The sequence below is a fragment of the Mastomys coucha genome, unplaced genomic scaffold, assembly GCF_008632895.1.
Source record: "Mastomys coucha isolate ucsf_1 unplaced genomic scaffold, UCSF_Mcou_1 pScaffold18, whole genome shotgun sequence".
Classification (NCBI taxonomy): domain Eukaryota; kingdom Metazoa; phylum Chordata; class Mammalia; order Rodentia; family Muridae; genus Mastomys; species Mastomys coucha.
The window spans coordinates 82,375,291-82,391,722 of NW_022196900.1; the positions used below are offsets into that span (position 1 = coordinate 82,375,291).

Below are 16,432 nucleotides of genomic sequence, written 5' to 3' on the forward strand. Positions count from 1 at the left end.
TCCCCATTCTGGAATCTTGACTCTTCACAGGCAGAGACTTCAGCCAGACTAAGTGGGGAGGGACTCCTCCTCCACTCCACCCCACGCCACCCCACTCCTCATTAATTTTCCACGCCTTTTTGTCCTGCTTCAGTTTTAGAATAAACATTTGAAGACCCCAACCCTCCCTGGGCCCTGTCTTGTCTCCAAGAGCTCTACCCAGCCTCAAAGCTGGGTTCAGGAAATCCGGAGAGAAGGGAGGGCGGGCCTCAGGCCAGGTTGCTACAATGCCCAGCCCTCTGAGACCCCTGAGGCAGGAAGGTCCCTAGCTTACCAGTTTCCTTCAACCTCCTTCCTGAGAGGAAGGGGCTGTCTATGTCCCCCAAGGGTGAAGGCTCAGCCAAGTGCAGCAGGGAAGCCAGGAAGGTGTCGCAATCCTGGGTGCCCCCCACCCCCCCCCGCGCGCGCTTGTCATTAACGACGGGGCTAGAAAGAGAAGTTTCGGGAACTTGCCCCAAGAGGAGAGGAGACCAGAGAAGAGAGAGAGCAAGCGTGGGGGCTGGGCACAGCGCCCTAGCCCCAGTGTAAGTAGGGGCAGGGTGGAGTCCTGGAGGCGTCAGACCATTCCCCAGCCCTGCCAGGGCCACATCAAGGGGTGCAAGACGGGGGATCTGACCTTGGGAAATGGTAGTCTCTCTGTGTCTCTCTGTAGTCTCAGGGAAGTCAGACATCTGGATCTCTTTGGAAACAGGAGCTGAGCTCAGGTATGAAGACAACCCCTCCCAGAGTTCCTGTCCCTTAGATTGGCTTGCTCCCTGTTTTCAGCCACTTGGCCTGCTTCTTCTAAGTAAGAATGGCTCTCTCGGAGTCCCTGGGCCTCTGTTTCCTATCCCGGTTCCCTTCGTTGCCTCTTCACTTTAAACAGTTGGATGCAAGACTTGGCCTGCCAGGCCTCTGCCTCTCTAGATCCACTGAGCTAGCTTTCTTGGACTGTCTCTCCACTTCTCTCTGCATCTCTCCAGCCAGGTCTGTTGTGGTTGTTGTTGTTGTTGTTGTTGTTGTTGTTGTTGTTGAGGAATGTAGCTCTCAAGCAGATGAGGCTTATCACCGTGTAGACAGATAAGAACCTTGAATTTCTTCTGACCCTCCCGCATCACAAATGCTGGCTGGTCTTCAGGCCTACATCACTATGCCTGATACTTAATGTGGTCCTGGGATCAAGCCTAGGCCTTGTGCCCGCTAGACCAGGACTCTGCCAACTGAGCTCTATCTCCAGCCCTGGTTGCTTTATATTTTTGAGATACCAAGTTGCCCAAAACAGATTTGAATTTCTTCTATAGCACAGGCTGGCCTTGAACTTGCAATACACTTGCTTCCACTTCCAGGGTAACTTCTCAGACCCATGCTACTGGGCGAGGCTCTGCCTCACTCTATCTCTATGTATCTCTTTCTCCTAGCCCATCAATTCACCCATCTATAGATCTATCGATACTTTATCTCTGCCACACCTGGGGAGCTCTCTCCTTTAGTTTATTCCCAGCATTCTCTTCTTCCCTGTCTTCCCACAGACAGACTTTCAAAAGAGCAGGACAGGAGAAGGGAGCCTGGGGGGCGGGGGGAGGTTGGCAACATGAGCAAAACGAAAAGGCAGAGAGGATACTGTAGCAGCTGTAAGTTACAGCATCAGCTGTGTCCGTGGGCATGGTGCTCACAGTGGGCACAGGGACCAGCTGCAGGGCCCAGCACATGGCCAGAGTGGTGGGAAGAGCCTGAGAGCCTTGGAGCTAATAGACCTGCGAAGTGTAGCACAGACAGGGACAAGGTGGCTGTCCCAGGATGCTGTCCTGGGACACGAAGGACACTAAGTCCTGTTGGTTCCGTTGGCTGATTTCCTGCTTTTGGGGCTCATACAGATAGCCCACTGCTTCTGAGAGCTTGTTCCTCAGTGAGAGCACTGTGCCAAAGGCTTTCAGCTTAACTGTCTTGCTTCATCGTTATAACATTGCTGAGACACGAGTGGTATTGTTAAGCCCCTTTTCCCAAATGGAGAAATTGAGACTCAGAAAGGTGCAGTAACTCATCCAAATTCACCAGGCAGGTAAGTGTGGGAGTCAGAGTCAGAACTGGGTTCCCAGCCTCTTTGCACACTTCTTCCCTAGACAATAAGCATAGGCTCCAGCAGGCCCAAGCTCCTACTCAACTGGTGCCACCCTCCGGGGCTTCCATAGGGGACTGTTCTGATGTTAAACATGCCAGCCCCAGGCAACCTAGAGAGGACTCCTGATCTTCTCAGTTCTGTCTTCTGCTCTTGACATAAGCCTGTGGGATGGATACAGTGGTACCAGGTACGAGCTACACCTACTACAACCACAAATGAGTGGAGAGGGGAACCAGCATCCTGAACCCTGGGGGCTAAGCCTTTCCTACTGAGTGTGTACATGTGTGTGCATGTGGATGCAGGAGATGATCAAACAGGTATGTTGACATGAGGTTATTGTCTGAGCTTTCCATTGCTATGATAAAACACCCAGACCAAAAGCAACTTGGGAGGAAAAGGTTTATTTCATCTTACACTTCCAGGCAACAATCTATCACTGAAGGAAGTCAGGGCAGGAATTTGAGACAGGAACTGATGCAGAAGCCATTGAAGAGTACTCCTACTGGCTTATTCCCCATGATTTGCTCACCCTGCCTTCTTATAGCACTGGGACCACCGGTCCAGGGGTGACACTACCCATAATGATCTGGATCCTCCCACATCCAGCATCCATCAAGAAAATGTACCTACAGGTACACAGGCTTGCCCACAAGCTAATCTGGTAGAGGTATTTTCTCAACTGAAGTTACCTCTCCCCAGATGACACTAGCTTGTATTAAGTGGACACAAAACAGGCCAGCACAGTTACAAAACAAAGATTAGTAAACAGAGATATTGGGGGGGGGTGGCAAGAGAGAAGAAAAGCTTGTGCCCCTCCTGGCACTATCCGATCCCTCCCTGTTCTTTCTGGGAGGCAGATTTGACCTTGGTGGTGTGTTGCACATACAGACATTTCCTTGATGCCCTGGTGAGGGGAAAGCCATTGATATGACTTCCCAAAGGCAGCATAGGCCAATGTTACCTCCATGTTGCAAACAATGAGACTCAGAGGCCCAGACACTGGCTGCAAAGCCTATTCTTATCCATCTCTCCCTGCCTCCAGGTAAGCACCAAGCTGGCAACATGGTGGTGCTGGGAGCCTGCAGCCTGGCTGGAGTTACCCTGATGGTCTTGCTACTCCCCAGAAGTAAGTCAGGGGCTGGGGAGGAGGATTAAAAGGGAGGCATTGGTCCCCCAAGCTGCTGTGTGCCAGACCCTGGGAGTGTGGCAGTGAACAAAACAGCTAAGACCTCTACATCACAAAGCTTAGAGGCAGCAGGGCAAAGAGCCACAGATGGGAGAGAGCCTATTGTTTCTCTAGGAACAGACTATGTGTCTGCAGGCAGAAACCCCAGTCAGAGCAGAAGCAGTGAGTGAGGCCAGGAGCTACATGAGAGATCTGGACCTCCATCCTACCCTTGGCTGCCTGTACTGACCTCAAGCTACGGTTCTTCACGATTGTCTTAGAACATCTGATTCTCTTAGCCGGGTGGAGGTGTAGCAGGCCTTTAGTCCCAACACTTGGGAAGCAGAGGCAGACGGATCTCTGTGAGTTCTAGGCTAGCCTGGTCTACAAAGTGGGTTCTAGGACAGTCAAAGAGTCAAAGAAAGAAAATGAGCCTGATGCTGACTTGTGGTAGACAAGCACTGAGTTATTGTCAGTAGTCAGGGCCTTGATGATGCCAGCCACCCAGCCACAGAGGCTGGAATATAGGGGAGATGTGACAACAACCCACAGAACTGAGGAAGTTCCTTCAGAGTGTGTGTGTGGGTCTCTGGGTTTAGCAGATTAGTGGTAGTATTGGCTAGGAGATAAGGCTTAAAGTAGAAAGCTAACCCTACTATTCTGCCCTATATTAGAGCCTCCTATTACATGCTAGGATCCTTATAGCTTTAAAGAGGGACTAGGTAGGATGTAAGGCATGACTGGTCCACACTACAGAGACCACAGATGAAAGAATAAGGCACATGGGGTCCAGGTTACATATACCAGGATCACTAACAATAAGTAAGGCAGGCAGTCTAGCCCATGTGTCCAGGCCCACCCCCAATCGCCTTGCACAAAGGGCTCTTTTTTTTTCTTTTAACATTTATTTATTTAATGTATATGAATACACTATTGCTCTCTTCAGACACATCAGATCCCATTACAGATGGTTGTGAGCCACCATGTGGTTGCTGGAACTTGAACTCAGGACCTCTGGAAGAGTAGTCAGTGCTCTTAACCGCTGAGCCATCTCTCCAGCCCACACAAAGGGCTCTTACAGATCTGAATCTGACCAAGATTGCTGTGGCCTTGGGGGTTCTTATCACTCTGACTGTGGTTTCAGTGGGGAAGTGGAGCTGGCTAGGAGGGATAGACTGTATTCATAACTGCATTCTGGGGATGGATGGGATGCAAAGGTTCACACAGCGGAGAGCATTCACATCAGGGGGAGGATGTTTACATGGTGGGGAACATTTATACCACAGGGCATTCACACCATGGGGCACACTTACAGGACAGGAAGTGTTCATAGCCCTGGGAGTGTTCACAACACAGAAAGTGTTCCTACTTTCTGGTGGTGTTCACACCTGGGGGGGGGGTTGTTCACACCATAGAGAGGGTTCACAGCATGGGAAGTGACAAACGCAAATGGGGAGCTACTTTGCTCTATCGAGCCCACGGATAACTATTTATGGGCACGCGGTTCTCTCTGTTTCTCACCATAGTACATCTTGCAGGTCTCACACTTACTCTTCATGTTTGACCCCCAGGTCTTGATGGGAGGGTAAGAAGACAGAGGAGGGCTATGAGTCTAGGAACCTAAAGGTCTTGACCTGGCCCATGTTAGCCTGGCAAGAGAGTCCTCCAGGGCCTACCTCTACCAATTCAGGTCTGGAGAGCTGTGGGCACATCAGGATCTCACCCCCCATTGTCCACCTGGGAGACCCTGTCCTGGCCTCCTGCACCGTCAGTCCAAACTGCAGCAAACTGAACCAACAGTCAAAGATCCTATGGAGACTGCAAGATGAGCCAAACCAGCCTGGCGACAGACAGCATCATCTGCCTGACGGGACCCAGGAGTCCCTCATCACTCTGCATCACCTGAACTACACCCAGGCCTTCCTCGTCTGCTTAGTGCCATGGAACAACAGCTTCCAGGTCCTGGATCAAGCTGAGCTTCGTGCAGGCTGTAAGTCCCTCCAGCCATCTACCCATCTGCTTCCAATGCCCCTCTACCAAAACCAGGGAGAGCTAAGACCTTGCTCAAGTAGTCCTTTGTGAGTACAACAGAGGGTGTGGTTCTTCCTATAATTCTATAATTCTCCAATAAAGAAGCTGACATCAGGTGAGAACAAGTGATGTCCTGAAGGCCACACCCACAGGGGTCCTTGTAGAACCACTTGTCTATTTGGCTGTTTAGCAAGCTTAGGTTCTTGGCCATAAGAGGGGCTTACTTCCAGCACCTCTGAAGTCTGGTCCCAGTTTTTCTTTCTAAATCGAGCAGGATGGAGTTTGTGCCAAGTTGAGGATAAGGAACAAATAAGAACCAAGGCCTGATGTCACATCTTCAATCCCAGCCGAGGAAGGTGGCTATCTGTGATTTTCAAGCAGGGTTTCTCTGTGTAACAACTCTAGCTGGCCTTGATTCAGAGCTCTGTCTACCTCTGCCTCATGAATGTTAGAATTAAAGATGTGCAGGTGTGCACCACCACCTGTCAAATGACCCCACCACCACCAAACCACCCTGGTGCCCAGGATCTCTGTATCTTTGAGGACAACTTGATCCGCATAGAGAGTTCCAGGGCAGCTAGGACTACATAGTAAGACCTTGTCTATCCCATCCCCTCAAAAAGAAACGGGTGCCACAGTTGAGGATGTAGCCCAGTAGTAGAACACATACTCAACATGAGCAAGGTTCTAGGTTCTAAGCGACACCAAGCAATAACAGAGCCAGGCATGGAGCCACACTTCTGTGGTCCTAGTACTACTTGGAAGCTGAGACGGGAGGCTGGTGCGTTAGAAAGTAGTACTGACTGTATCACGAGTCCTGTCTCCAGCAGAAAAGAAGTGATCATCGCAGCTGCCACCTGCATGAACACTGTTGGGAGCAGCCCGTACAGAGGAAGTCACTCAGCCCTTGTATGAGCTACTTGTCTTTTGTTTTGCTTTGTTTTGTTTGGTTTTTCGAGACAGGGTTTCTCTGGTGTAGCCCTGGCTGTCCTGGAACTCACTCTGTAGACCAGGCTGGCCTCGAACTCAGAAATCTGCCTGCCTCTGCCTCCCAAGTGCTGGGATTAAAGATGTGCGCCACCACTGCCCGGCTATGACCTACTTTTCTGTTACTATGACACAACACCATGACTAAGAAAACTTATAAAAGAAAGCATTTAATTGGCCTTATAGTTCCAGATGGTTAGAGTTCGATGGCGGAGCAAAAGTTTGGTGACAGAAGCAGCTGAGAGCTTACACCTTGAAGAGCAAGCAGGAGATAGAGGACTAATTGGAAATAAGACAAATCTGTTGGGACCTCAAAGCCCATCCTCACTGACACACACCTCCTCCGGGGCTTCCAAAACAGTCCCACCAACTAGAAACTAAGTATTCAAAGATGAGCCTTTGGAGGGTCTATGCTCAATGAAACCACCACAGCCCTTAAAGAAGCCTAGGAGAGCCAGGTGGTATCACACACCTTTAACCCCAGCACTCAGGAGGCAGAGGCCAGTGGATCTCTTAGTCTGAGGCCAGCAGCCTGGTCCAGGGCCACAGAAAAACACAATCTGGAAAAACAACAACAAAAAAAAAGGAGGAGGAGGAGGAAGAACAGGAGAAAAGGGAAAGAAAGAAACCTAGGAAAGAAAATTATTAGCATTACCTCCTTTTACAGATAAGGAAACTGAGGCAGAGAGCATTTCAGTCACTTGAGGATGAAATGGCTAATGAATGACTGACCAAACCATAATAAACCCCAGTCGGTACTGTCACTGACAAAGGGGCCACCAGGGTGCTAAGGGTCTAGGATGCTTGGCCCTGTACCTGACAGTAACAAAGTTGTCCTCACAGGTCCACATTACAGAAGGAATAGCCCACCAAGGAAGTAAGGCCACACGTACAGACACACACACACACCACATGTACAGACACACACACGCACACCATGAGGGCTCCTAACACTCCTCTCATCCTATCCAGATCCCCCTGCCAGCCCATCCAACCTATCCTGCCTCATGTACCTCACCACCAACAGCCTGGTCTGCCAGTGGGAGCCAGGCCCCGAGACCCACCTGCCCACCAGGTTCATCTTAAAGAGCTTCAGGTATGTAAGATTTCAGGGCCAGCCCCTTCCTCCAGATCCCAGGTTGGGGAACAAACCCCTGTAGGGGTGAGGAGACATGGTGAGGTGGTGTTGGAGGGGAGAGAGCCGAGAAAGAGAGAGAAGAGCCTTGCCTTCCTCCTCTGCTTGGCACTAAAGTCCAGCCTTTTGGCAGGAGCCGTGAAGACTGTCAGCGCCAGGAGGGCACCATCGTGGACTGTGTGCCGAAGAAGAGGCATAGCAACTGCTCCATCCCCCGCAAACACTTGATCCTGTATCAGAATATGGTCCTCTGGGTGCAAGCAGAGAATATGCTAGGGTCCAGCGAGTCCCCAAAGCTGTGCATTGACCCCATGGATGTTGGTGAGTGACACTGGGTGTGAGAAAACAGAGAAGTCCCCAAATAGGAAGACCCAGAGGTCCATAAGGAGGAAATACAGACCTAGGCATAGACAGAGAGATTTTGGAAGACCTGGACAGAGGCTGAGAAGAGAGAAATAGGGACCAGAGGCTAAGGGACATGTTTGTTCTTTTATATTATTTATTCATTGGTTTTTCTTTTTTTTAAGACTTATTTATTCATTTTATGTATATGAGTACACTGTTGCTCTCTTCAGGCACACCAGAAGAGGGCATCGGATCCCATTACAGATGGTTGTGAGCCACCATGTGGTTGCTGGGATTTGAACTCAGGACCTCTGGAAGAGCAGTTAGTGCTCTTAACCACTGAGCCATCTCTCCATCCCTCCAGCCCTATTCATTGGTTTTTCAAGGCAAGGATTCTCTGTGTAGCCCTGGCTGTCCTGGAACATGCTGTGTAGACCTGGCTGAACTCAAAATGTGTCACCACCACCTGCCTCATGTTATTTATTTATTTATTTACTTATTTATAGGGGCAGCACACACATATAACACACACTTGGGGGACAGAGGAGCTTTCTGGAGCCGTTCTCTCTCTTGCCTTGAAGGCAGGGTCTCTCTTGTCTCTGATGCTGCTCTTGGCTCCAGGCAATATGGCCTGGAAGCCTCAGAGTGATTTTCCTGTCTCTGCCTCTCAGTTTGCTGCAACACTGATGGCATTACAGATAGACACCTTCACATTGGGCTTTAAAAAAAAAAAAAAAAAAAAAAAAGAGGGCTGGTGAGATGGCTCACCAGGTAAGAGCACTGACTGCTCTTCCAAAGGTTCTGAGTTCAAATCCCAGCAACCACATGGTGGCTCACAACCACCGTAATGAGATCTAACACCCTCTTCTGGCACGTCTGAAGACAGCTACAATGTACTTATGTATAATAATAAATACATCTAGAAAAAAAAAGATTTATTTATTTCATATGAGTGCACTGTAGCTGTCTTCAGACACACACCAGAAGAGGGCATCGGATCCCATTACAGATGGTTGTGAGTCACCATGTGGTTGCTGGGAATTGAACTCAGGACCTCTGGAAGAGCAGCCAATGCTCTGCTCTTAACCACTGAGCCATCTCTCCAGCACACACATACCCCAGCTTATTTCTTGATGTGCCCCTATCTCATGCAAAGCTGTGGAGATCCTACAGATAGAGAGGGCAGTTGAACAAGCCTCAAAAGTCCCACCCTCGGAATATTACAACACTATAGGTGGCAAAATAAATAAAATAGATATCAGACAATTTTAAGACATTGACAACTAGCCAGGCAGTGGTGCACACCTTTAATTCCAGCACTCGGGAGGCAGAGGCAGGTGGATTTCTGATAGGAGGCCAGTCTGGTCTACAGAGTGAGTTCCAGGACAGCCAGGGCTACACAGAGAAACCCTGTCTCGAAAAACAAACAAACAAACAAAAAGACATTGACAACTAATTAGACCTTTGGAGGAGCTGAGGGAGCAGGCCCCTGGATATCTGGAAAGAAAACAATGTAAACAGATTTAACAACCAGTTAGAGGTAACAACCTCGTGAGAAATGGCAACAGGAAAAAAAGAGAGAGAGAGAGACTGAAAGAGCCTCAGGAAGGAAAGGGGAGCTAAGCCAGAGCCCTCTCCAGTAGGCAGGGAAAGTTGACAACCCCACCTCCTGCAGTGAAACTGGAGCCTCCCATGCTGCAGGCCTTGGACATTGGCCCTGATGCAGTCTCTCACCAGCCTTGCTGCCTGTGGCTGAGCTGGAAGCCATGGAAGCCCAGTGAGTTCATAAACCAAAAGTGTGAACTCCGCTACCAGCCACAGCTCAAAGGAGCCAACTGGACTCTGGTGAGGCTGAGAGCAATCTGGAGATGGAGGTGGGGGATGGAGAGAGGGCAAGTGGAATCTAGTGTCGCCTCCCACACACCAGGTGTCCCACCTGCCTTCCAGCAACGACCAGTTTGAGCTCTGTGGGCTCCATCAGGCCCCAGTCTACACCCTACAGATGCGATGCATCCGCTCATCTCTGCCTGGACTCTGGAGCAGCTGGAGCCCTGGCCTGCAGCTGAGGCCCACCATTAAGGGTGAGAAGCCAGGAGAAGCTATCAGAGCTCAGTCCAGGGCCCAACCCCTCTGCCCTCCATCTAAACCCTCTCATCTTGGGGCTAGAGAGACAGCTCAGCGGTTAAGAGCACTGACTGATCTTCCAGAGGTCCTGAATTCAAGTTCCAGCAACCACATGGTGGCTCACAACCATCAGTAATCCGATCAGATGCCTTCTTCTGGTGTGTCTAAAGACAGCTACAGTGTATTCATGTACATTAAAAAAATAAAAAAACAAAAGAACAAACAACAACAACAAAAGCTCAAGAAAGCAAATGTCTTTTTTTTTTTCTTTTTTTTTTTTTTTTGGCTTTTTTGAGACAGGGTTTCTCTGTGTAGCCCTGGCTGTCCTGGAACTCACTCTGCAGACCAGGCTGGCCTTGAACTCAGAAATCTGCCTGCCTCTGCCTCCCAAGTGCTGGGATTAAAGGCGTGTGCCACCACCACCCAGCATAATTTTTTTTTTGTAAGATTTATTTAGGGACTGAATAAATGAGATGGTGTGTCTGAAGACAGCTACTAATATAAGTAAAATAAATCTTTGAAAATTTATTTATTTTGTGTATATGACACACTAGAAGAGGGCATTAGATCACAATGTAGGTGGTTCTGAGCCACCATGTGGTTGCTGGGAATTGAACTCAGAACCTTTGGAAGAGCAGTCAGTGCTCTTAACCACTAAGCCATCCTCCAGCCCCAAATAGTCACACTTAAAAACAAAACAAAACAAACAAACAAAAAATGCTCTTATCCCATACCCCATCCACTTACAGCCCCCACCATCAGACTGGACACATGGTGGCAGAAGAAGCAAGTGGATCCTGAGACAGTGAGCATGCAGCTGTTCTGGAAGGTGACTCTCTGAAACTCCCTCCAGCCCTCCTAACAGAGCCCCAAAGTAGGGCTCAAAACTTGTGCCTTCGAGGCAGTTTGCAAGCACTTTGCACATACCTCAGAAGCTTCGTAGTGACCCTGTGGGGAGAGTGCAATGCAGGGTTCTGGGGTCACCTGTACCCCAGAGTCCATTCAGAGTCCACAGGGGAAGAGAGGGATGGAGAGGAAGGACTTAGGGCCCAGTTCTTATAGCTAGTCCATGCCTCTCAGATACTGACTAATTCACAATGAACTAAACAACTCCCTCACCATGTTCTTCCTCACCCACCACAGCCAACACCCCTGCAGGAAGACAGTGGAGAGATTCAGGGCTACCTGCTCTCCTGGAGTTCCTCAGATCAGCAAGGGCAGGACATCTACCTCTGCAACACCACAGAGCTCAGCTGTATCTTCCACCTGCCCTCGGAGGCCCAGAACGTGACCCTTGTGGCCTACAACAAGGCAGGGACCTCTTCACCTACTCCGGTGGTTTTCCTGGAGAACAAAGGTAAAGGGGGGCTGGCAGCTGGGCAGGAGAGAGCAGCATGGGAATTTGAAGGCTGGACTGCTTACGCGCCTGCTTGTCTAGTCAACTACTTGCTAACAGAGTGAGTGGCCTGGACAGGTGACTTCCCTTCCTGGCCCCTGTTGTCTCCAGAACCTGCAGGTGTATGCACTGACATTGCCTCTGGGAGGCGGTGAACTTTAAGTCAACTTTTAAATTATTATTGTTGTTATCCAGAACTAGGTTATTCTGAGAGAATATACATACCTTTATAGATAGATAGATAGATAGATAGATAGATAGATAGATAGATAGATAGATAATGATTTCCGCTTACAAGTTGTGTATGTGTACATGAATATAGCAGCTGGCAGACAACCTCAAATGTCATTCTTTGGATGCTGTATACTTTTTTTTGGAGACAGGATCTCCCACGGTCTGAAATCCACTGATTAGAGTCTCCATCAGGGGTCTCCCTGCCTCTATTTTCCCTGTGCTGGGGTTATACATGCCACACGCCTGTTTCATTTGCTATTGTTTCCGGCATGAACCTGGGGACCGAATTCACTGCTTGCCTCATAAACACTTAACCAATTAAATGACCTCCCCACCCCTGAGCTGTGTGCTTTTTAAAAATTTGTTCACATATTTTATGTATATGAGCACTCTGCCTTGTACTCCTCGTACATCAGAAGCAGGAATCAGATCCCATTAAGGATGGTTGTGAGCCACCATGTGGTTGCATGGGACTTGAACTCAGGACCTCTGAAGGAGCCAGTGCTCTTAACCGCTGAGCCATCTCTCCAGCCCCCGAGCTGTGTGTAAGCCCCTCAGCCTCTCTCTATCTCCCATTTTCACTCGTTGATAAAATGGAGACAACCATAGATCCTCCCTGGTATGACTGTTAAAGAATTCAGTGAATCACATATATTAGGTTAAATGGTGCCTGGCTCTGTGCTAGGCTTGTTCTGTGCACCCTTCTTTAACACACCACAAGCTTCTACGAAGCAGGGACTTTTCTTGTTGTCACTTCCAATTTACAGATGAAGAGCTTGATGATCATCAGGTATTGACATAGCCTGGATCACAGGCGCTCAGGTATTAACATACCCTGGGATCACAGGTGGGTTGGTAGCAAAGGCAGAATTTGGATCCAAGTGTCTAGTACTGTGAGGCTTGCGTAACTTTTGCTCTTCACTCCTATTTCCTGCTTTACCTTCAGGTCCAGCTGTGACCAGACTCCATGCCATGGCCCAAGACCGTCATAGCATCTGGGTAGACTGGGAAGTCCCCAGCCTTCTGCCCCAGGGATATCTCATTGAGTGGAGCTTGAATCTACACAGCTATAATTACAGCAATGAGTCCTGGAGGATAGAATCCGATGGAAACGCCACTGGAATTCTGTTAGAGGGTGAGGCAGGCCTGGGGCAGAGGGATGGGCTGAGGAGCTTGTCTAGAGGTAGCTGGACCCTCCCTATAGAGCCAGTCTCCCATCCTTTTCTGAAACCTTACACGTGGAAAGTTCTTCCTTCCCTCTATCCCATACTCCACTCCTGTTCTGGTTCTCTGCCCACGTTCCCTTTGTGACCTCCATCAAATGAGCTAAAAGAGATCTCTGAGATTAGGCCCATAGTCAAAATCAAGCCATGCAGGAGTCTGAGGCTGGGTAGCAGAGGTCAGCCCCCACCCTAAGTGCTATCCCATTTTCTCTCTGCAGACAACATACTTCCCTCCCAGCTCTACAGAATCACAGTGGCTCCCCTGTACCCAGGCACGGTGGGAACCCCTGTAAATGTCTATACCTACTCTGGAGAGAAAGGTTTGTCTACCCGCAGTGTTCCCAGAATCCTCTCCTCTCTCCCTATCTGGGCTCTAGTGGTTGGGAGTATGGGGATAAACGTACTCTTTTACTTCTGGCCTCTGAGGCAGGTGCTTTCCATCATGGCTTACACTGGACTCCCGAAAGCTGGGCAGAAGATGGGGTGGTAGACAGGGAGCCGTGAACTGGAGAGAATTGGGGGTGGAGCGAGTTTCACAGAATCAATCCATAGCCCCAACAGAAACCCAGGGTCACATCTGAAAGAATTGAAACAAGTACCTGTCATAATTCAGAGGATGAGTGGCTGAAACCAGACACCAAATCGGGTAAAACCAGATGTGGCAGAAATCAAACAGCAGCTAGAACTGGATTCAAACCCAGCCTCTGACTGTGGGAGCCAAAAAATGAATTCACATGAAATCCTGGTGGGGTTGGGGAGCTCTGGACAAAGTGGGGTCTACCTCTGACCCTAGCAACTTTGTTGGTTTTGCCATTGCTTTAATTCACTTATTATTATTATGTGTGCATGATGTGTGTGAATGGATGCACACATGCCGGAGTAACTGTGGAGGCCAGAGGACAGCCTTGTACGCTCAATTCTCTCAGCCCACCTTTGTGTGGTGTGCTAGCTAGTTTTCATTATCAGTTTGACAGAACCTAGTCTAGAACCTGGTCTAGGGAACCTCAATTGAGCAATTGCCCACATCATATTGGCGTATGATTACTTCTATAAGAAATCCTCTTAATTGATTGATGGTTGATGTGGGAGGGCAACAACCCACTCTGGAAAGCGCCATTCCTACCTAGGTGGTGGATATGGGCCTGTATAAGAAAGCTAGATGAGCTGGGCAGTGGTGGCACACACCTTTAATCCCAGCATTTGGGAAACAAAGGCAGGTGGATTTCTGAGTTCGAGGCCAGCCTGGTCTACAGAGTGAGTTCCAGGACAGCCAGGGCTACACAGAGAAACCCTGTCTCAAACAACAACAACAACAACAACAAAACAAAAAACAACAAAAAAAAGGAAGCTAGATGAGTGAGTCAGTAAGGAGCATTCCTCCACGGTTTCTGCTTCAGTTTCTCCTTAGTGTATTCTCTGACTTCCCTCAACAAGGAGTTAAGACTGGAAGTGTAAGTTTGGCAAGGAGCATGCAGGTCCAGGGATGGAACTGAGGTCTCCAGCCTTGCAGGGCAAGAAGCAAGTACTTTACCAGCCGAGATATTTTCTCGACTCCTTTCATAGGTGTTTTAGAGTAGGGTCTTATACCATAGCCCAGGCTGGTCTCAACTACACAGCAATCCTCCTGCCTCAGTCTCCAGCACGCTAGGACTAAGGACATGCACAAGCACCCTCAGCTCCTTGAGCGCTCTCCTCTCGGTCATCTACAGTATGCCCCAGGTCCTGAGTCCAGAAGCCCACCTGAGTCCTGTCAGGCTTCCTTTCTCTGATCATATCAGCCCTTTCACCTCCACTCTCTCTCTCTCTCCACAGTCCTTCCTCATGCTCCAGAGCTCCATCTAAAGCATGTTGGCAGGACCTGGGCACAGCTGGAGTGGGTACCTGAGACCCCTTGGCTGGGGATGATACCCCTCACCCACTACACCATCTTCTGGGCCGATGCTGGGGACCATGCCTTCTGTGAGTCAACCCTTAGCTCCCCACAAGCCCAGGAGGCCTGGGGGGGTGCTGTTCCTCAGCACATACAGAGGGGTGTGTTAGCATCCCAAACTGACCATACGCTCCACCCACAGCCATCACCCTGAACATCTCCTTCCATGGCTTTGTCCTGAACCACCTGAAGCCTGCCAGTTTGTATCATGTCTACCTCATGGCCACCAGCCGAGCAGGGTCCACCAACAGCACAGGCCTTACCCTGATGACCCTGGCACAAGGTAAGGGGCCAGGGTGGGGGGTGCAGGGGAGGAGGCTGGCAGTGTTGGCTGTTGGGAGGGTGGCCTGCTTTGTCTCTCAAGAAATCCTGATTTTGCCAGGTGTGGTGGCACACATCTTTAATCTCAACACTAAGGACACAGAGGCAGGTGGAGCTCTGTGAGTATACAGTCATTCTGATGTTTATTATATATTGTTCTATATATTCTACATAGTTTTAGACCAACAAGGGCTACAAAGTGAGATTCTCTCTCAAGAAGATAAGTAAAGCCAGGCAGTGGTGGCGCACGCCTTTGATCCCAGCACTTGGGAGGCAGAGGCAGGTGGATTTCTGAGTTCTAGGCCAGCCTGGTCTACAGAGTGAGTTCCAGGACAGCCAAGGCTACACAGAGAAACCCTGTCTTGAAAAACCAAAAAAAAAAAAAAAAAAAAAAAAAAAAAAAAAAAAAAAAAAAAAAAAAGTAAATAAAAAGAAATCGTGATTTTTAAAGAAAGGAGAGGAGATTATAGGTGTGTTTGGTATTTTATGTATATGAGTACACTATAGCTATACAGTGAGCCATCATGGGGTTGCTGGGAATTTAACTCAGGACTTCTGCTTGGCTCTGCTCACTTTGGCCCAAAGATTTATTTACTTATTATATGTAAGTACACTGTAGCTGTCTTCAGACCAGAATAGGGTGTCAGATCTCATTACGGATGGTTGTGAGCCACCATGTGGTTGCTGGGATTTGAACTCAGGACCTTTGGAAGAGCAGTCAGTGCTCTTAACCGCTGAGCCATCTCTCCAGCCCTTTTTTGTTTTTGTTTTTTTTTTTAATTTATTTCTTTTTTATGTATATGAGTACACTGTAGCTGTACAGAAGGCCATGAGCTCTGGCCCCGCTCCCTCCGGTGTAATACACTGTAGTTGTCTTCAGATTCACTGGAAGAGGGCGTCCGATCTCATTATGGGTGGTTGTGAGCCACCATATGGTTGCTGGGATCCGAACTCAGAACCTTCAGAAGAGCAACCAGTGCTCTTACCTGCTGAGCCATCTCTCCAGCCTGTGTTTGTTTGTTTTTTAATTTAAAAAGTTAAAAATCTTGCAGGGCAGCAATGATGCATGCCTCTGATCTCAGGACTCAGGAGGCAGAGGCCCACAGATCTCTGAGTTTAAAGCCAGCCTGGTCTACAGAGTGAGTTCCAGGACAGCCAGGGCTACACAGAGAATCCCTGTCTCAAAGAAAACAGAAAAGGAGACTTAATTTTGAGAACAATAGGAACCTGCCTTTGGATCTGCTAATCTGAGGGAGACCAGGGCTCATCCATGAATCCTCTTCAGTGAGAGGGGGCCCAGCCCTACCCACCATTCCTGACTCACATACACTACTGCCCTGCACTCTTTAACCTTCCCACCTTTTTTTTTTTAAGATTTATTTTATTTATTTTATGTGTATGAGT

General features: G+C 49.0%; 1 protein-coding gene across 7 annotated transcripts in view; it reads left to right on the forward strand.

Moving 5' to 3' along the window:
- The window catches only part of Csf3r (colony stimulating factor 3 receptor), a 22,954-nt gene that overhangs the window by 1,411 nt on the left and 5,111 nt on the right, over positions 1-16,432 (forward strand). Inside the window, exons 1-14 of one of the 7 annotated variants that reach the window (XM_031378630.1) lie at positions 360-563; positions 692-743; positions 3,180-3,263; positions 4,993-5,292; positions 7,293-7,416; positions 7,589-7,776; positions 9,476-9,645; positions 9,728-9,881; positions 10,674-10,753; positions 11,068-11,281; positions 12,501-12,689; positions 12,996-13,097; positions 14,590-14,736; positions 14,850-14,990. In XM_031378630.1, coding sequence (XP_031234490.1) covers positions 3,200-3,263; positions 4,993-5,292; positions 7,293-7,416; positions 7,589-7,776; positions 9,476-9,645; positions 9,728-9,881; positions 10,674-10,753; positions 11,068-11,281; positions 12,501-12,689; positions 12,996-13,097; positions 14,590-14,736; positions 14,850-14,990 — 1,873 coding nt within the window. In that variant the 5' untranslated portion in view covers positions 360-563; positions 692-743; positions 3,180-3,199. The other 6 variants (XM_031378634.1, XM_031378629.1, XM_031378631.1 and 3 more) reach the window with 6 other exon arrangements.